Source organism: Sceloporus occidentalis, unplaced genomic scaffold (assembly GCF_023333645.1).
Source record: "Sceloporus occidentalis isolate IW3139 unplaced genomic scaffold, rSceOcc1.0.p SCAF_139, whole genome shotgun sequence".
Taxonomy (NCBI): Eukaryota; Metazoa; Chordata; class Lepidosauria; order Squamata; family Phrynosomatidae; genus Sceloporus; species Sceloporus occidentalis.
This window is the reverse complement of record NW_028317119.1, coordinates 1443800-1465856: the sequence shown is the minus strand read 5'-3', so window position 1 is coordinate 1465856 and position 22057 is coordinate 1443800. Positions and strand designations below refer to the sequence as shown.

Below are 22057 nucleotides of genomic sequence, written 5' to 3'. Positions count from 1 at the left end.
TCACCAATAACCGAATAAAGGTCAGAAATTGTCACGAAGGGTACGACATTTGTACAGTCCAGTCACAAAGGGGTTAAAAGAGAAAGCCCACTGTTATTTCTGTTCTGATTCTGTCCGTTATCCTGTACCCACATATGCAGCAATGTACAGTAGGCAGATAGAACATACATGTTGCTGGGTAAGCAGAGAAGAGAAAATTCCTTTATGGCCTGGTAGCAGTGGTGACCCAGATCCTGCTCGGTCATGTTGCACTTGCGTTGGCCACTCACCCATCAGTTTGTTTTTCCCGCAGGCAGAAATAAAGTCACTGACATTCCTGGCACACCTAGGCACAAAACTCCCTGATGCCTCTCTCCATTTTTTAATTTCCGATAAACATTGCTGTATAACATTATATATATATATATATATATATATATATAGGGCACAAATGCTATTTCTCAAGCTACCCATTTCTTGAGGGTTTGGAGACTTCACGTAGGATGCCCCATTTCTGCCGTAATGCGCTTGTTATTGTAAAACAGAGGAAGTGTGTCTTTCTCTGTAACTCCACTGGTCCCAGGTTCATTTTTATTTCCTAAAAGGATATTCATTCTTGTAGCACTCTGCCAACTCCCTGTTAAGCCTGCTAAGGTGAAACGTGTGAGACTGTGTTCTCCTCATGCTTTTATGCGATAATAAAGCTTGCATTTTTTACCTGGATTACGTTGGTACTACTTTGTGATTTACTAGTTCCATAAGAGGTGCGCCAGAATCCGCAAATTCATTTCTGCACTCTGCCAATATGTCATGACATGATACTATTGAGCTGGTATAGGCTGATGGATACTTGCTGATCTATATAAATATCATCTTTTGTTGTCGTGACATCATCCAATTGGGACGGATGTCTAATTATTAATTAAAGAGGAGCAACAAACATACCAAAGAGGGACACTTTTCTTTTAGCTGGTGGGGTTCAAAGTAGACTTGGGCGCCAGCCAGCCTTTAACTCCTTGCGCGATCCTATTAACCCCTGCGATGCTGAGTAGACAAAATAGGCTAGAGGGAGAAGGGACCAGGGAGATTAGTTAGGACGAACTTGAAGTTTCTTTGTCTATGTTTTGCCGCCGTCATGTTCGTTTCTCCGGTATTTGGAAAGGGGGACAGTGGGATTTCAGTCCTAAAGAGGCACTGGTCCCCCTAATCAAGGACACTTACGAGGTATAGCAAACTAGTTACATTTTCAAGAAGAGCTTAATAAGCAAACTATATATTACACAGAACCGACTTTCCTCTTCTTACAGGAAAAACATAACAGGATTTGCCTTTCACATTGTCTAGCGACAGATGTTTTATCTGGCTTCACCTTCACCTCTGTATTTAATGAATAGACTCCAATGCTATGTTATTCTGCATAAATTAAACATTTTTTTGCTTTGGTTGGTTATCCATGGATCAATTGTTTAGTATAAGAGGACCCACAGTGCCATTCTGGGGCCTTGTGATTGATGGATTAATAATGGCCTAGATCTATCATTTGCCTCGCCCCAGCTAGATGTAGGCATGCCAGGAAAACTGAGCCACAAGCTTACGAAGAGCTGAGCACAAGCTGGGGCACAACCAAGCCAAGGGATGTGCTAATCCCAAAACAAGCTGAGACAGCATTTCTGGCTAGCATTTTATGTAGCTGCAATAGGTAGAGAGCTTGCCATGGGAAAAATCAGGCAAATGCTTGTTGGGCCAGTGCTTGGTGTTGCCTCCTACTTCTGTTGACAATCATGTTCTTTAGTGGGCAGCTTATTACATAATTTATCGACTGCTGGCCTTAAAGTGTCAGACTGATTTTAATCCCCAGTCTCATTATGACCAGCAATATATAAAAGCACCTCACAAGCATGCAGCGATCATTTATGATTGTCTGGCTTGGTGAATACTAAGACTCTGCTATGGGAGAAGCAGCAGGAATGAAAAGAAGCAACTGTACAACTGTGAATGAGTGGAGGGATGGAAAAGAATTAATAGAATGATTTGGATGGCGCCGTCACATGACAGAGAAAAAACATCAATCATATATTGAACCAACTTGCAAAGAGGCAAGAAAAAGAATAGCTTAGATGCTTAACATGGGCACACTTTGTGTGTTTTGCACTGTGGATCCAAAAAAACAAATAATTGTAAGAAATAATACAAATCCATGTAGCTCTAAACAAGCCATTTCAGTATACATTGTATTACTGTCTGTTTTACCTACTCCAGAAGCAAAGCCATTAATTAGATCAAGGCTTAGTTGAAGAGAACATAGGTCTCATGATCATCAAGAGGAGTATAATATACATTAAACAAAAATAATTGTACCCTCATACCACATCATATGAACTCTGTTTCAGTCTAAATCTAGACTTTACCTTTTTGTAGGCACACAGACCAATGACTGGTGTCACCAGTTTTGATAACATTTATTAAAAAACAAAACAAAAAGAAAATTCACTTTTACAGCCCATTTTCTGAAAAGGTGGGCACAGACCACATGATCAAAGATGGTGGGGTTTACTATCCCTAAAACAGAATCCCCTTGCCATATGCCTTGTCTGCCTAAAAATCCAGCCCTGACCCCTATTTGCCTTGGACTTGGCAAAAGCGTAGTTCCTCCAGAAAACACTATGCCTGCGGTTCAATAAAGTGTTCAGTTTCTAATGCCTTCAAAGACTTCCAACCCACGTATGCGATCAATATGTATGTGTATCATCAACACACAGCAACCTAAAATAAAACCAGAGAAAACCGAAATCCTCAGGGGAAATGCAGTGCTAGTGGCTCAGGCACCAGCCCTCGCCATTACGTACGATCAGGACTTGTGAGTAATGCATTGAGGGAACTCATCACAGCCTAGTAAAAACAATTATTTTTTTTCCAAAGTTATGTACTTTGAAATTTGTTTTGAATTTACATATTTGCACATTTGCAAGTGGAACACATTTTATCCCTTAAATGAATACAAATTTTGAATAAAAAAATAGAAGCTGTTAGAGTTGCGCAAGAGTCGCTAGAATTAGCAGTTCTATTATGTCATAAGTAATGAACTGTTGGTTATTCAGTGATTAAATTTACTCTCTCAAGTTTGTAAACATAGGTTAACACTTTTGCTACCAGCTTGATCAGTAGTGCATTGCAAAGCACTTACATATACATACACATATATATATATATATATATATCTATATACAGTATATATATAACAGTTTGCCAATGTAACCAGCATTGTACTGCACGTCACCTAGAACATACACTTAGAATCACAACCGCCTTTAAAAACCAGATCTCAGGAGCTGTGTGAAAGTCGTAAGCAGTTTGAATGGATGAATGTAACCCTTGTCTTCCATATGCAGCTGCCTGTCAGCCGGGTGAGGAATGTACTGACATCAGATGCCAGATCGGGCACTGTGATCTCAGGCACGGTGAAATAGGAAGCCACAAACCACAGCTAGATACAACCGAGAGCCTTGAAAGGAGAAAGTATGGTCGTATACACTGGTGTCCTGTTCACGGGAACCACCATTGCTTGGTGAAAAAGAAGAGAGGATTAGGTTATGCACACAGGGTCACACTCAGTTCTGGCTTTCATATACAATAACAGCTCATTATCACAGAGGGCACCGTCAGTGGCTGGTACTTCTCATTTAGAATGAGCTCTTGTTTGCATTATTTTATATTTTTATTTCTATTATTTATTTTATTATTAGGATGTGAGATGTTGTATGTAGCATTCTTTCTTTTCCGTATTATAATTACCGCTGGTTATAGGTATGCTCAGTGACTAAAATGAAAAAGGGAAAATAGCCCTTTTAATGGCTTTCCAGTGTTCCCTTTCTGTATGCACTTGGTTATAAAAATGAAAGAAAACCTGGCAGGGCTCCCCAAATTGGGCTTCCTAGGCAGCAACGATATGGTGGTTAGAGAGCGGCTCACGGGCATGCTGGCAACATTTAACCTGGGTGGGAGGTGGGGGTGCAAGCCAAATGACCCAGTAATGAAACCCCAAACATGTTTTATGTACACTATACAGTCCTGTCCAACACTTCACGGAAAGCCCTAATGTAGAGACTATAATTGGGGGCAGCATTCATGGAGCCAGATATGAAGTGCACTGAGCGCCATGTCTTGACCACAACTCACATTGCTGCAAGGGTAGTAGGGCATATGGAAACGTGAGTGTATGAATGTTTACACCTGAGGCTCTCTGTACATACAAGGATTGAGATGTGTGTATGTACACATCATACATTTCCATTCCATATTTTTGACTGGGCCTCCCTTTTGAACATTTTCCCGAGAGAGAGGAGAAAGAAGAGAGAGACAGAGAGAGGGAGAAAGAAGAGAGAGGGAGAGAGACAGAGAGAGAGAGGAGAAAGAAGAGAGAGAAGTAAATAATTGGAGTAGGCTTCCAGCACAAATAATACAGGCAAACTCAGATTAAGGAATTCAAGAAACTTTGGGATATGCATACATCTATCAAAGAATTAATAAGCAAAAGTTATTTTAAAGGGGCAGATGTAGCAACTGGTAACTTTGTGCCATTGTATCCAGTATCTATCTACCTATCTATCTAGAATACAGGTAGTCTGCAGTGACTTCTATTCAAAAATAAGGAACAAGGCACATCTATTTTGACATGATAGGTTTGGTCTAAAGTAATAAACACCAAAAAATAGTTACCTGCACACTATCCCAAATCCCTGTGCTTATTTAGACAAATGGAGGTTTTTAGTTTCACTCCAATGGCCATTTGAAGTGGAAGCTCGCCTGCCACGTCACGGCAAACCTCTTAGGCGAGTCCTACACTGAACAATTCGCCTTGCTGCTATGCGCTACAGGTAAAAATCTCTAATGAGACAGGAAGGGGTATTCTCTGAGCCCCTACACACTTATTAACCCTTAATAGGGACCACATGGGGTGGGCGGCAGCAAGTGTAACAAGGCTGTGAGATACAAAATTGAAATACAGAACACACAGAAGAAAGCCCTGTGCTCAAACTTGTAAATGAATTACGGTATACAGTAACATTTGCAAGAGCAATCTTAAATTTAAAAAAAAACAATAACCTTCAAATGTCACTACAGACGTATGGAAATATAATCTTCTGCGTCTGCAAACTCCAAGCAAGCAGCAGGTTTTATTGTACTTGGCCCAAAGGCTCATTAACAATTTCTGTTCCAAAGGCATGTGCTCTGCCAACAGTGTGAAATCTTGAATGCTATGCTGGCCGCTCAAAGCTCTGTAAACCGTGGGTGCATGAATAAACACGCCGGACATAATGCAACTTTAGAGCCCCGTTTTCTAATACACAGAGGGAAACGGAGAGGACTTCGCCATAGACCTAAGTCTTTTACCTTTTCCCAGCTTAAAGTGCCATACACCTTTATTTTTACCACTTTTATATATATGAAAAGCAAGGTTTGCACAATTGCCAGTCATTTTCTGTTGCCTGATGTCTCCTATTCTCCGTGGGCACAGCCGGCCGTCAACAGTACAAACGCCAGCAGTGTCCATTTGCCATGGAAACATAGTATAAAAATGCCAAAAAAAAGTCTCTGGATGTTGGGCTCAAAACAACCTTGATAAAGAAAGGGTTAAAAAGCCAACGTAAGCAAATCGCAAATATATTGCACTGAAATGAAGCAGTAATGTGTTCACCTTCCAGCAGGCATAAAAATAGCTGATGTTATTTCAGTCATACTCCTGATACTGGAAGAATGTGGCTGTCCCGATCTTTGGAACTGGGGGCTAGATATCATCTTTGGCTGAGATTGATGAGCACAAGCTCTAAAATCCTAAGGTTACGCTAATAAAATATCTACTATAATGGTGGTCTAACGTGGAGGCACATTATTACATGGTAAACATCCAAATGGATGTCCAGCTTGTTCTAGTATTAACGTCAACAAATAATATAACTCTCACGGCCACAGACTCTACTGTACGATAGCCATCAGGGTTTTTTTTAATCAAAAAATAAAGAATTCTAAGAAATATGCAATTTATTGTTGCATTAGTTCAATCTGTAATGTTTTTTTGATCGCGTTTACAAATATCTGTCTGATCTTGGTTACCCTCGTGACTTTTGATATAATTCAGTATTGGTAGCACATACCAAAATCTTTATCTGTAACGTGGACTGGAGGAGGGGAGGGCAGTGAAAGGCAGAAGCAAGAAATCAGAGTACAAAGTCATGTAGAAGGAAGGAAGCAGGAGGAGATGTGGGATAGAGGGCACGATTCCAACAGATGTGTGCACCGCCTGAGATCACACTGCACTGTTGTCAAACATTAACAAAGCCACTCATTGGATGAGAGCTGTGGGCTGGACATGGGTGGGGGTCTCAGGATAGCGAATGAGAGGAGGGGCTACAGGTCTGGCAGAGATCCAAACCAGGCCTTTAGGAGAATATTTTTTTCTCTAAGAGGCAGCCAATAAAATGGAAAAAAACAAAACGAAAAAAAAAAAGCCTATGAATTGCGAGCCGCCACACCCTCCTATGTATACACAAAAACAGAGGGTCCGTCCTGTCGATTTATTGTGCAATATCCTCTAACAGTGATAAAAACAGAAAAATAATAGTTTGAGATTTAATATTTTGTTTATTAGGTGGCTTCAAGACAAAGCAGATGAGACGTATCTTAAAATGGACCATCGTTACATTTCAGGGCCTGTCAGATCACACGGCAAACTGGATCCAGTGAACAAACGGTTAACAATACACAACTGGAATCACTTCTCGTATGTGGGAATAGAACAGCATAGAATGTTTGCTGCCAGCGGGATGAAGGTCTGACAATAACAGTGCTATAAAAAAAACAACACTATATGGATAAAGAAAAAAATATAAACATGTCTTTTTTAGAGAACAGGACCACAGCACACTCCCCACCATAAGAACATACGTTACACCATCTATCCAGCGAACAAAGGGTTAAGAATACAAAAATGGAATCAGTTATCGGTTATTGTACGTGGGAATAGAACAGCATAGAATGTTTGCTGCTAGTGTTATCCAAACAAACAAAAAAGAAAACAGTATGTGGCTGGAAAATTAAACAAATGTATTAGAAAAATTAGTAAACATGACCACATGCCATAAGAACATACACTGCACCATCTATAGAGTGAACAAAGGGTTAACAATACACAACCAGAATCAGTTATCGTCTGTGGGAATAGAACAGCATAGAATGCTTGCTACCGGTGTTATGCAAAGAAACAGCGCATGGATAGAAAAATAAACAAATGTATTAGAAACAATGACCACAGAACAGTCCCCGCCATAAGAACATACAACATATACTATACAAGTACATAGAATATATTATCAGAAGAGGTATATCACTGCTAGTAAGAGGGCCTGTAATGTAGGAGGGTCCAATAGAAAAGCCCCACATATATATGCATTAGCGGCCTGTCTGGATCCGGAAAAGCAACGGAAGCGGCAATGATCAGGAAACATGCAGGACCGCAGTGTCAGTCCAGTAACCGCGCTCAGTCCTAAGCATCCAGCGGCAGCTCCTTCAGTAAAGTCCACAACCTCCTCATGCATCCTCTGATTGCACGCTAAATCCTGGTCACTATTGAGGGCTTCACAGCCTTTGCCAATAGCAGCAACGGATATATTGTATGAAGCGCATAGCTTTGTGTTACCGGTTCGTCCCATCAGGTTGTTGCTGGTGAAGCCCGTTGGTGCTTGTTCTCATAACATGTTGGTCATGTTTATTAGCTAAACCAGTGTCTACACTTGGTGTCGAGGATTCGGTGTTTACATTTAAGGGACCCTAGAAGAAGATATTGAGGTGCAGCGATATCTGGCCTTTTGGGTCTCAAAATCTTTACTCAGCCAGCTTTATTTTTTTTTTTTGATCAAGTCCTGGCATAAAGACTATTCCGCCACCTGCTGGGGGTAAACAGAACTACATTGTGGATGAATGTAATATTATTATTACCCTTTATGTAATGAAAGTATATTACATTCATCTAACCGACTATTTGAAAAACAGTGGTTTACCTCTTCTTGGAAGTCTTTATTACCGATGTTCCATATTTAGTCAAGCCATACAGTAGTCAATTATCATATGTATTGCGTATAATATTTCAAAGCCATCTAGAAAACCCAGTTACGCACGTAATGCATATTTTATATGCTTCTTCCACGTCCTAGAGTCGGGACCCACAAAACCGCGTGGCTAGCTCTGGCCCCAAATCCAGCAGCAGCCAATCCCTTAAAGAGTCAGAAGAGTCTCTAGGGTCTGAAGTGACAGCTTGAAAGAGGAATTCCAAACACTTCTTCGGTATGTTTATAAATGAAAAGATGCATAAGGTTTAAGCAAAGCAAAGATCACACATGCCCCATGTACAGTTAATTAACATTCTAGCATACAAATATATATATATATATATATATATATAAATAACATTTGGGGAAGCAAAGGGTTAAATGTTTATCTGGGCTAAAATGTTGTGCAAACAAGAGGGTTAAATTTAGTACTCGTCAGCAGTCATTTATATGACATTTATTTGACATTTATATGGCACATTTCAATTAGGGGCACGGGGCCGCTAATTGTATTATAAATCATACAGATATATATGTTATATATGAGTGTCTGTATATCAGGAATCTGGAGAATCTTCTCTTTCCCTTGTTGTATAGCTTAATGTACATTAAAACGCTCCGAGGTCATGAAGGAGGCACATGCCCATATTCAACAGAGAACTATAGACTCTATCCAGGACATGCCTGCACATGTACTAGATCCCCCCCCCCGCGCTGCATTCCACAAATACAAATGAGATGTCACAGGTATTCTTGTTTTAGCATTACACACACGCACACGCGCACGCCACAACAAGATTGGTGTGAAAGTGTATCATTTAAGTGTAATGATATAAACTATTTTTAACTATATTCAGGTTATAGAAAAAAAATCAATAATTTTGTCTAAATTTCTATATACATTTAGATTATACAGTTGGCCCAGGATGTGTATATAACGTGTCCTAGGATGTGTATATAACGTGCCCTATCTCTCGGTAGCAGACTTGAAGCTGCCCAGTAATGAGAAAATTGGTGGTGAAAGGTTCAACGCTAAACACATAGAGAGACCTCATTAGAACAAAGATTCCAAAGTTGAAGGACGATATCTCATTTAGTCAGTGATGCAAATAATGATTTTCCTTACAATAGAAGTGAATATGGGATTTAGGGCAGGACATGAGTAAGTGGTCCATTACGCCTGTCCAAGCCACGCGCTTAATCAACTCATATTTATTTTATCCCCAACACGGCATTGAGACCAGCACATTAAACCGTGTGACCTTCTTATACGAACCATATGTATTTGCATCACTTCTCTCTGTACCGGAGATAAAATAAAGTTCAGATTATTTACTAAGAATCCGTGGTTAAGTGCTACTCTAACTGCAGTGACCAGAGAGTAGACAATGCCCAAAAAAATAATAGACCCTGGTGCACAGAATATCACATATACGCTAAATGTAATATTGCCATATTGGCACTTATTCGTATTTACTGCAAACGATAAATATGGGCAAAATTTTAATGCATTACTTAAAAAAAAAAATACTTTACTGTGTAGTCAAGTACACTGAAACCTTAAAATATACAAAGAAAAAATATTTTGTTGCTAAAAATCTGAAGTGTCTTAACGCTCCTGATAAAATCAGGCTCCAATAACCAAAGAGACTGAAGCATGTCGGTGTCCCGGCACGATGCCAATACCCCATGGCACATGCCTGCTTTTAGATAAACTCAATAAATATTGTCTTTTACTTACATTTGTGAAAGTTTTGCCTATTCTAAAAAATAAAAAAAAAATAAAAAAAAAAAGTAAGTATAATGATAAAGTTTAACGGATGATTCCAAAACAATCTTTAATGTTAAAAACAATTCATAATCCATTAAGGTGAAACATTAAGGTGACTCTTGAGACAGCACAGGATACATGTTTTCTTTATTTTTCTTTAAATAAACGGGATTGTGATTGATTGTTAATATAAATATATCCCTGGTAACAACTACAATCACCTGGAGCATAAAATGTTACTTCCATGGGAAGCAGCCAGTTGGCCCATGGGCTCCATCCTCTTTTTCATAGAGATATAAAGCTGTAAATTCAAAGGTCACACAGGAGGTTTGTATGTTACTGTCTGAATGGTCCTGTACACGTGTGATGGGGAACTGGGAGACACAATCACTTGGCACCAGCATCACAGGATCATCAATGTTTGGATTTTATTTTCCGTTTGGCATCTTTGTGCCTTTTCCTGCACTCCTACAAGGGAACAGACAGACATCGAGAACTCAAAACCAGAAACAGACAATAGAACATCAAGTAAAGTGCTCGGCACTGATACCCAGAGCCGGCCCGACAATGGAGCCGAGTGGGGCAACCGCTCCAGGCGGCACTTTTTAAGGGGCGGCACTTTGCCGCCCCAAGCCCTTTTATTATTATTTTTTTTTTTTTTTAAGCGAAAGAGACAGAAACTCTTCTCTGCGGCGAGTCTTCCTGTTCGGTCTCGGTGCCGGCTTGTAATGCTGAGTGCCGGAAGATTTCCGGCGCTCAGCATTACAAGCCGGCACCGAGACCGAACAGGGAGACTCGCCGCAGGACTGCTGAAAGGTAAGTACGGGGGGGGGGGGGAAGGGTAGATAAGGGGGGGGGGGGCGGCATTTTAAAATTCGCCCCAGGCGGCATTTTGCCTTGGGCCGGCCGTGCTGATACTACTCCTCATTGTATTATAATTTTTATAAATAAATATATATATATTTCTTTTTTTTAATTTTGGAATCACCGCAGATTATTAAGCAGGTCCCCCTTTTAGAGGTCATACACTTTTGTCACATGAAGTTCTTACCTCCAGCAGAGATTCTCGCCTTTCTTCCCATGCTTCTTGTTCTTCATCCAGGTTTGATGATCGACAGAACATTTTTGGACCCACTAAGCAAAATAGGAAGCACTGTGTGTTAGCCCAATAATAACTGTGATGTTATTATCCTTATTTGTTTTAATATTTAAGTTTTTTTTTGTTTTTTTTTTATACTTCTTCATTCTGTTCAGCTCCTTGCACATACTCAATGACATCAGAAGGCTGCCAATAGGTAAATAAAGGAGCAGCATTTCTAAGACACACTTAAACAATGAGATGGCATTATGGTAAGAAGGAGAAAAACAAGAAAAAAAGCTTTGGGATCCTAAAATGAAATCACAGTACTGGGGTCCCTCATCCTCTGTCTCTCATTTAGCGACTGAATCTTTGAATTACATGTAAGCGAGATATAATCTTAACATCAGCATATATGGAATATAGAACAAGAAAAAGGAGTGGAACCAAGTCAATAAAAACAGGAGAGAATTATAGTAAATAAATAAAGGATAACTTCCCTTTCTTTTCACTGTGTTGGATACGCAGCTGCAACCCTTAGAAAACACTCTCCAGGTGTTGTAGTAGTAAAATCAGAAATCCACTAGGGGGCGCTCGTGTATCTCAACAAAAAATGAAAACAGAACAAAAACAAATAATAGTGTAGATGTAGAGATATACCGTATTTGCTCGATTATAAGACGAGGTTTTTTTCAGAGCAAATGCTCTGAAAAATACCCCTCGTCTTCTAATCGGGGTCGTCTTCTAATCAGACCTCAAATAGAGGTCTGATTATGAGACTAAGATCCAGATCCCCCGCACCGCTGCAGGGGACCTGGATCCTCCTGTCTCCCTCCCCACACTTACTTACCGGTGCTTCCTGCTGTATTGCCGGGGCAGCGGGTTGACGTCTACGCGATCCGCGTAGACAACGTCCGCTGCAGCCGGAAGGAGGTGTGGCTAGCAGCGGGGGTTGTCTGCGTCCGTCGCGGATACCTTCCCCGACTGTCAGAAATCAGAGTTCCCCGCACAGGTGCCGGAACTCTGATCTCTGACAGCCGGGAAAGGTATCCGCGACGGACGCAGACAACCCCCCGCTGCCAACTCCACCTCCTTCCGGCTGCAGCGGAAGGAGACGTCAACCCGCTGCCCCGGCAATACAGCAGGAATTTGGAAGCACCGGTAAGTGTGTGTGCGTGTGTGTGTTAAATGGGGGACATAGGGCATTTCTGGAATGCCTTATACCCCTATATGCCACTCTGGCACTTAGGGGGTTAAAAGGCATATTATGGGGCAGAGTGGCATATAGGGAGTTATAAGGCATTTCAGGAAGCAGAGTGGCGTTAAGGGGGCATTTAATAGAGCACTCTGCCTCCTGAAATGCCTTATAGAGTGCTCTATACAATGCCTTTTAACTCCCTTAATGCCACTGCCTCCTGGAATGCCTTATACCTCCCTATATGCCACTCTGCCCCATAATATGCATTTTAACCCCCTAAATGCCAGAATGGGATATAGGGGTATAAGGCATTTCTGGAGGCAGAGTGGCACATAGGGGGTCAAAAGGCATACCATGGGGCACAGTGGCATATAGAGGGTTAAAAGGCATATCATGGGCCACAGTGCCATATTGGTGTGGCAAGCCTGGGGGCAGATGTGCGTAACTGGGGGACAGGTTGGAAAATACAAGGAAATAAAAACAAAAAAAATATTTTTCTCAATCATAGCTTTTATTTAAAAAAATAGTTTACATGAATTAACATTTACTGGTAAAACTTTTTTCCTTTAGGGTCGTCTTATATTCAGGCTTTTTCTTTTTTTCCTAAGTTAATATTCAGATTTTGGGGGGTCGTCTTATAATCAGGGTCGTCTTATAATCGAGCAAATACGGTATATTGCAATCAATATATCCCAAATTTTGCACTCACACTCTGTCTGAGTCGATCAAGGTCGTAGCTCAACCATCCACCAGGTGGGTTATGGATGCGGCATATATAAGACAAAATACATAAAAAGAGCCAATAGTGAAATATTGCTTTTAGGTGGAAAAAACGCAAGGATGGAGTTACACTTACGCTTAGGTAGAATAATAAAATATCATTTTACTACATCTTCGGTGTGTAGTATCCTCATTTGTGGAGAACCCCTTTGCTATCTGGAATCCAACCACAAGGAGGAACATCTTGACACTACGGGCACAAATTATTCTACCTAAGCGTAAGTGCAACTCCATCCTTGCGTTTTTTCCACCTAAAAGCAATATTTCACTATTGGCTCTTTTTATGTATTTTGTCTTATATATGCCGCATCCATAACCCACCTGGTGGATGGTTGAGCTACGACCTTGATCGACTCAGACAGAGTGTGAGTGCAAAATTTGGGATATATTGATTGCAATATATATCTCTACATCTACACTATTGTTTGTTTTTGTTCTGTTTTCATTTTTTGTTGAGATACACGAGTGCCCCCTAGTGGATTTCTGATTTTATATGGAATATAGGGAAGAGAAGCTGAAGCTTCTTGCTGACTAGAAGATAGATGCAGTCAGCATCATTCCGACAGACGAGGCCAATAGAACCCCTCACTGACCCTTAGCCCTAGAACATTTTCCCGGAGAAAACTGAAGGGCCATCCAATGTCCTGGGCAGCGTAGAGCCAACCCAACACTGGGAAGGGCAAGGATCCCTTTCACTACATCAACGGGGTCATGTATGGATAGCGGAAAATAAGGTGCAGTGGGGAGAGGATTAGGGTAGCAGAGGATTCAGTGGACGAGAATTATAAACAAAATTATAAAAGGTTACACGGTGCACATTTTCTTTGGGATATATATAAAAATAGACCCTCTATGAAGACATCACCCCTGCAAGTACAATTAAACATTTGGAAGCTTCTAATTATCATCATTTTCAAATGTATTATTAAAAGCATGTTCTTGTGGAACCAGTGCTAATGCCCACAGTCAGCTTACCTTTTAATCGCTCATCACCTTTCACAAAAAAGAAAAAACGGATGTTTTTTGCAGACTCGGACTGTGTGCTACAGGAGTAGAAAAAAAGAATATTTAACTTTGCAGTGGATTTATGTTTGTAAGAACACTATATGAAGATTTTTTTTTTTGGAGAGATACAACATATGTAGATTAAGAGCAGGGATTGTGACACACTGTCTTAGTTCTGTCCCCTATGACCATAGATGGGGTCCGCTGAAGCTAAGCGGTGTCACTAATGCAAAAATATATTTGTATTCGCAATAAGGCATTAAAATATTCCCAAAAAAGAAAATGCAGTTACCTTAGTGTTAATTCCTTAGTAACAGTAACTTCTTCATCCTCTCCCTCAGAGCTACTATCCTGAAATCGGGGATCTTCTTGCCAGGCCACCTTGGCTGGTTTGATGGTCTCAATTTTATAGGTCTCTGTAAACAGACATTTGTGTTAAATCCACAGGAACTGTAAAACCTTGCAAGCAGATAATGTAAACGGATGAGCTTGAAGAGTAAAACACAGTAGCGGCAATCACAAGAACGAAAGCATGCCTGCAGTATTTGTATTGAACATGCGTTATAGCAAATTAAATTCACTTGTCTATGCATTCTAGGAGTCTATCATCTTCCTACAACATCAACAACATTTTCATAAATGCTGCTCATCAATGTTTGGAAAGATTTACACGGAAAGGAAGAAAAAATAAAAATAAACATCATACCTGTTAAACCAAATCTCTAAATCTGCCATTTTTAAAAAACAAAATCACAAGCTGTAGGCATAACGATTATTGAGAATGCTCAAAACCTGGCATACCTAACTATTTGCAGGAATGTATGTAAATAATAGTATTAACAATAACTAGATATTATTTACATACAAATTTTGCTAATGAAGTCACTAGAGCTTCTGGTTAAGTAATATACCACTGCAAACATTTATTCTTTGTCTCCAAGCACCAGTAAACTTTTATGGGGGGGGGGGAATCTAGAAGATGACAATGTCCTATTAGAATAAAAAAAATACAACCAATAACACAATCACACTATCGTGTGAGCGCACCAGTTCCTAAAACAGTGGTTTTCCGTACCTTCCTTGGAAACGCTGTCCTCCGTACTCGGTCCAAAGAAAGAAAACGTGAATCCCGCAGGCTCCTCGGTTTTCTGGAAGCTGAAATATTCGTGGGAAAGTGAATTGTCGTTCCCCGCGAGCACCGGTTCCTCCTCTTGGTCCCATGTGGTTGAAGCGGCTTCGTTCTCTGAAGTGGGTTTTGAGGTTCCAAACACTTCTTTCAAGTCCACAGCCACTTCGTGGTATATTTCAGCGGAGACCTCGGGAAGTTTCTCAGCTTCCAGGCGTTTTTTCTTCCGCCCAGATTTACTGGAGGAACATGACATTTTATTTCAGCACAGTATTTCGCATTTGTGTATGTCTTACCTACATTTCTGAAATTGTAAGAAGCATTATTCCTAATGCTTTTCAACGTCCAAACCCTGCCCATCTATACGTCTTTAATCACGTATATTTTGACTCTGCTGAGAACACCTATTTGTCATTTAACACAAACGCAGGCACTGGTTGTTAAAGAAAATAAAAGGTGCAATATTGTAGAGGGATTACAACCCCAATGTGAAGCCCACCAGTGATAAATAATAGGAGTGCTGCAGAACAACAAGATACAAACTCTACCGTTGTCTCAGAAATAACGACATTGACAAAGATAAGTTGGCATGCACATCAAAAATAAGATATAATATTTATTATTAGTAGTAATTCCAGGAAAATATGAGAAGTGTACTGCCATAATAGAACAAAACCAAAATAATACCACAATTAGTATTCGGTTTCGCAACACTCACTGCCAATGTGTTTAGAGTTACTGATCACTGGACAGAAAATGTGGCAGACACAACAAATAAACTCTCAGAGATTCGGTTAAGAAATGAAATTCAATACTTTGGAATTGCTAAAGGCAATATGCATCGTGTTGTTTTAAGCTTCTACAGGAGACAAGAAAGCGGTAGGTGCTTGTCATATACGCATTACACTGCGTGTGCTTATTAAGTCTTACGTTTCCTTCTTTTCCTCTTCGGTCTGTGTTTCAAATGTTGCGTGATCCTCCCTTGTGGGGTCATACTGAAGGGCATTCAGATCTCTAAAGTGCAGAAAAAATAAATGTAGATACACAAGAGACTTGGGAAGCCGAAAGCACGAAAATAAAACTCCTATCAAGTCTGCATTGCAATAGCTCAAAGTCATACTTAAATGTCTTGGCTTTGGCTGCTTGTTTGCTTGGTGGCAATGGCTCCGAACCGATGTTCAAAAGGCTGCTTAGGATGCCCAAGTTCTTCTTTTTCTCTGCTGTTAGGTCATCTTCACCTTCTTCTGCTGGAGTGTTTTGTTTTGTTTCTGTAACAGTGAAGATAACATAGTAAATGTAAACCCATTTGCTTTATTCATTGTCTAGCAGCCCTTTTTCTATGTACATAGATGTTTATTTGAGCTCCAGCTGATGTCCTTGGCTCTTTCCAGTATTTACAGAAGAGGCAGTATTTACTTTAGTGTACAATAAGTACAGTGCTCTAGACACATCTTGATCAGAGTAAAATAGGTATGAAAATATTAGGAAATAATTTTACGATCTAAGGAGCAGTACAGATACAATCACGGGGTGTAAGCACTTTGGGAGGGGTCCTTCATTTGTGATATTATGGAGTTAACAAGGTTCAACAACTCTCCTGCAAACCCTGTCTAAAAGATACACCCAAATGAAATGTAGTATTCAATTTCTCTTTACCGTCGTTCTCATCTTCACTACTGGTATCCAGAAACCGAGAATCCATTTGGAAACGGTCATCAGTTCCAAAGCGGGACTGTAAATTCATCAGCTGTATGATCGGCGAAGAAAGAAATGAGGAAAATGAAAATAAATGGTTTACACTAGGAGGAAATGTTGTGCGGAAAGACATGCAGTTGTTAGAATGACATCATGAACAGGCAAACTAACTCATTTAATACAAACGCATAAAACTAGATTTGTTGAAATTTACGCCAAACTGACCTTTACTCCAGAGCGCCCTTCAAACTGAGATTTGATATGGAATCTTTCACTGTCCTCTTTACCGTCATCGTCCTCCTCGTCATCGCTGCTCTCAAACAGCTTTGCAGCTGGATTCTGAACCTACGAAAAAGATTCTTCATATAAGACTAGAGGCACATAAATGCTTTTATTTATATAATGATATACAATATACAGATATACAATTTATACACATTTTTTTCCCCTGAGGTACTTACTTTTTCAGACGATATGGTCTTTATATCGTTTTTCTTTGTTTGTACCTCTTCTTCACTTTGTTCCTCAGAGTCTGAATCAAACTTAATGTGTTGACTTTTACTTGAGGGCTGGGAATCCTAATTTGCAGGACACAATATCAATTAATAGTGTAGAGGTAAAAGGCTAATTGTCTGGCATGCAACACTTTGTATTCTGCCATTGTTGCGATATTTTGGGTGACCCACAGAATTTCTTTAGTATATTGTTTACCAGAGGCAGTATGATAAGGAGTCTGGGTGTTGCTCTAGGTTGGAGTAAGATAAAAGAGGTAGAACCCATACAAATGAATAATGTACAAAAAAAACCCCAACTTATTTTTAATCTGATAGTAATATTAAAATAAAAATGGTTTTGTAATGTAAACGAAACCATGACCAATTAGCGATTATAAGCAGATCATTCAAGACTATCAACTCACCAATTTAAGCAAGGCTCCCTGGATTGTTTGCTTCTGTAGTTCTCGTTCTTTCCTTCGCTCCTCCATGGCTGCCAAACGTTTCTGATTATCCTCCAACTGTTTGGCGGTTCCACGGTCTTTAAAAGTTTCTTTCTTCTCACTTGTGCCTTGGATGGTATTAACAGCTGCTGAGGATGTATCAGAGCTTGAGCCCTCATCGCTGCTATATGAATCACTACTACTACTGTTCTCATTAATTACAGTATCGTTATTTATTTTAACTTTGGACAGGCTAGAGGCTTGTTGTCCACCCTGATGATCATCTTCTTTTGCAGGGATAGTTGCACCAGCTTCACTCCCTCTACGTGCTTTACTGTGTATACTCTTTTCTTCAATATTCGCACGAGACTTGATAATGGAGGGACCAGAAAATGATTTCAACACTTCATTTGTCTCCTGGGAAGGAGCGGAGGATAGAAGTGACCCCAAGCCTTTAAACGCTGGAAGTCTAGTAGGAGGACCCTTTTTTCTTTTCCGTCTTTGTTTTTCATCAGAGCTGTCATCACTATCATCTAAAATTGAGGCCACAATATCATCTGGGTCTATACCCCTCTTCCCTTTCTGAATAGAAACAGGCTTCTCCGATTTATTAGGAAGATCTTCCTCAATGTGGTCACTGTCTGTTTTTTCATCTTCTGAAGACTCTTTAGAAGCATTGGCTAATTTCTCCAAGTCACCCAGTGAAAGGCTTATCCTGTAGCAGTTTTGCATCATGGCGTCATATTCCGCGTCTGAATAAGAGTCGTCGGATTCAGAATCACCATTCTCGCTCTCCAATTCGGCTTCATCTTCAGTTGTATGTTCGGGCTCCTCTTTGTCATCATGCATATCTTTAGACCTTAGGTTACCTTTCTGTTTGGCGGTATGAAGAGCCAACCTATTTTCCTTATTTTTTGATAAAATATCATCTTTAACCTTTGGAACAGTTTTGGCAACGGCAATTATCTCATCTGTGTCAGCAGAATCATAGTCATCATCCTCTTTTGTACTTCTCTTCACAATAGTCTCACTTCCCCTTGCCCAATGACTGTTATAACTCATCATATAAGAGTCATCCACCACCTCTATATTAGAATCCTCAGCAACCATGTCTACCTTCGCTGCAGTCTTTTCACTTTCCAATACAGCTCGGAATTCATCCTCTGAATCATGTTCATCGGACATACTAATCCCCAATCCTCCATTTACGTCTTTCTTGTTCTTAGAAAATGTTTTTAGACCAGATGTATTCTTATGACTGCAGCCCTGCTTGTCAGCTTGTTCCAGAACGTCTGGATGTTCCTGCAATTTGAGTTTTTTCCCTGTAGGGCCTTTGCAAACTGGAAACTCTCCCCTGCGTTTCCTGCTCACGTCATCATCACCCCCTTCCAAACGCCAGGTCAATTGTGATATAGGCGTCACGTTAACAGAACTTTCCTCTAGTTTCTTAATGTTGTGGCAGTACTTCGATGGGTCATATTTTATGATGTTTGCAGGTGTAAAGGAAGAATCTTTATCATCATATTAAAAAACAATCTTAAATTGTGCAGACATACATGCAACAGTTATGCAAAAAACATTACTTTGGATTCTTAGATGTCTCCAAACCAGACAACTGGTTGCCTTTTGCAGCAACCTTAATTAAATTTCAAATATGTATATAAAAGTTATAAGACTTGTCAGTTTACAGGTAGATTTACTAAACGTCAATTTTTCATGTTAGTCCAACATGTCACAACCTGCTGCATTATAAAGGGCCAACTAATGTATGCTTTGGCATACATTACTAAGACTTGTTCCCTCTGCTCAGGGCAGCAGGGGAAATAAGTCAAAACAATCCAATCTGTAGGAGGACAGGTTTCTTCTTCATTGAGGGGACATCTCTGATGGCCAACTGATGGTCCTGCCACAGGTCTAAATACGCAATCGAAAAGTATTTTAAGACCAAGACTGCAAAGTGATTCTACAAAATGCAAATATCGCTACTACAAAAAGTACAGAAATAAAAAAAGCTCTCAGTATGAACCTTATAATTCACAATTACACCAAAAAAAAAAGGATATTTTGTTATGCTTCTTGTTCTTTAAATGAAGGACTGGTAGCACCCGGCCAAATTTACTGACCACCCAATTCTGGAACACAAGAAAACATGCGGAATGTTGCAAATCAAAGAGCTATACAAATAATGAATACATGTTTTGTGAAAGATCATTAAAATCCTGCATGGATACGAGGATTCCTGAACCCAGCATGTTATTACTGGGTTACCGGATTATGCATCATACTAAAAAGCTTAAGGATTTGTGACTCTCCCAGACTGTCAAATTTCTGTTTATATTCTCAGAGCGGCGTCACTTGCCTTATGATTTGGCACTTCAGTGCCCGGTACAGCAGCCTTAAGCTGGAAGTCATTAACACCAACATCCTTTAGGGACTGCATCAGGTCGCACTTCGACTCTGCTTCGGGTGTTTTCTTTTCCTTGGCTACTTGCCTCTCCTGTGACAGTCTATGAGGAATAAGGTACATTTATCTCTGCTGCATGATATATATAGTATATTTCTTGATATCGAAGCATTGATGTAAAGCCACGCAGGCATATCCATAAAATCAAACTTAGTTATGCGGATGGAACTCTTTGGATGAAATGCATTGACAGAATGTTGATGGTGTTTTTAATTGTCCGTATTAGATAGCAGTGGAAACTTAGAAACATAGAAAGTGACGGCAGTTAAGAACCATCAGGCCTATCCAGTCTGCCCAACCTCTGAGTACTTTCCCTGGCCTTATCCTATATCTAGCCTTATGCCTATCCCATGCTTGCTTAAATGTCTTTACTGTAGTAACATCTACCACTTCTGCAGGAAGACTTATCTTGCTCCTTGAAGGATAGACATTATAGAACAGCTTCTAGGCTTTTCTCACAAGTTCAAAAGTATATATAGCTCTACATTGACCATCAGAAAGCAAGATGGCTATCCAACTGGCCATGGAAAGTTTCAAAACAATAAAGTCAGCACACTAACAAACTAACATTATAAAAAATTAATTTATGCCATGTGTGGGATTATTTATTTCAATTTAAATGTTAACTAATTCTTCAAAGAGGCAATACAGTTACATTACTGACCAACCTATGACAAAGCTCAATATTCTGCTTACCTGTGTAAGAAGCTTTCCTTGGCCATCTCTATCTGTAGAACCCCTCCCTTCCATTTTGTTTTATTTAGGACAGAGACACCTAAAGAATAAATAATCTAAATAAATTTGTATTTGACAAATTATGCACAGATCTTTCTTTATGTAGCAGGTTAACACGTGTAACATAATGGAGCTTTAGAAGCACTGTTGCATGCCTACTCCTACCAAGGACCTGCCAGTGCATCGTATGGCTTCAGGAAGTACTATGGTAAAGCCTAAACGTCACGTGGGAAAGACAATATGTATTTTCTTGTTTTACACTCACATTTTTTCAGGTCTGCTTCAGAAATGCTGATGTTAAGATAGGCAAAGGTCTTCACAGGATTTCCTAAAAATACATTTAAAAATATGTTAAAAATGATCTGCCCTATACACGTGACCATTGCCCTGCCACCCTTTCCACAAGTATGCACACTAAAGAAAAATTATTCAGACATAATTATACTAACATAATGTGTATTATTACTACAATTCTTTTCTTCAAAATCCAAGTAGGTCACTTGCAAATGCTGCTTGTTCAATAATCTTAGGATCCATGCAAACCAACATCAACGACTCAAAAACAATATTTTGATTAAACCAAGACAGGCAGTTTTCAAACACGTTCTTAATGCACATATTAGGGGTTTTTTTTTTATTATGAATTCCTCACCATGCTCATCCTTCCTGGAAATGATGTCCACATCACTGACTTTTCCAAATCTTCCAAATCGCTCTGTGAGTTCAGCATCAGTGACTGACGGACCAATTCCACCCACATACAGACGCTTTAATGATGTTTCCATGGTAATTGAAGTTATTCTGCACAAAATGGAAGGTGATGATTAGTTGCCGAAATGATCCTGCAATTTAACACTGTAAAGTAGGCATACGAATACTTTGATTCTCTTGCCTCTAATGTCTTCACAACTCATTTTAAAGGGAAAACCACTTTCACTTTTTGTTGTAAAATGTTCGGCACCCAACTGAAACTCGGATGGTACCAATGATTTTCTGCCACTGTTTCACGGAGTCGAAATCTCTCTAGGAGTTTTAATAAACATCTTTTAAAGTGTGAACAGGGTTGAGAAATATCCTTCTGTATGGGGGGGAATGCCATTAGAATTTCCTGCCAAACAAAATTGTTTAACACAGGAAAATAGGTAGGTATATGGCGCTCTTGGCCACTAGCCATTTGCTTGTTATGG

General features: G+C 39.8%; 1 protein-coding gene across 1 annotated transcript; it reads right to left on the bottom strand.

Moving 5' to 3' along the window:
• Positions 1-10266: 10266 nt before the first annotated feature.
• On the bottom strand, positions 10267-21655 carry LOC149281102 (nucleolar protein 8-like). The gene is made up of 16 exons (XM_089499779.1): positions 21523-21655; positions 21136-21198; positions 20832-20910; positions 20031-20178; positions 19735-19803; positions 17654-19159; positions 17196-17312; positions 16960-17079; positions 16696-16786; positions 16160-16307; positions 15970-16053; positions 14989-15278; positions 14206-14329; positions 13884-13951; positions 10904-10986; positions 10267-10320 (listed from the first exon to the last, which is right to left on the bottom strand). The coding sequence occupies exons 1-16, from the start codon at positions 21653-21655 to the stop codon at positions 10267-10269; spliced, it is 3177 nt and encodes a 1058-aa protein (XP_089355905.1).
• Positions 21656-22057: the final 402 nt, after the last annotated feature.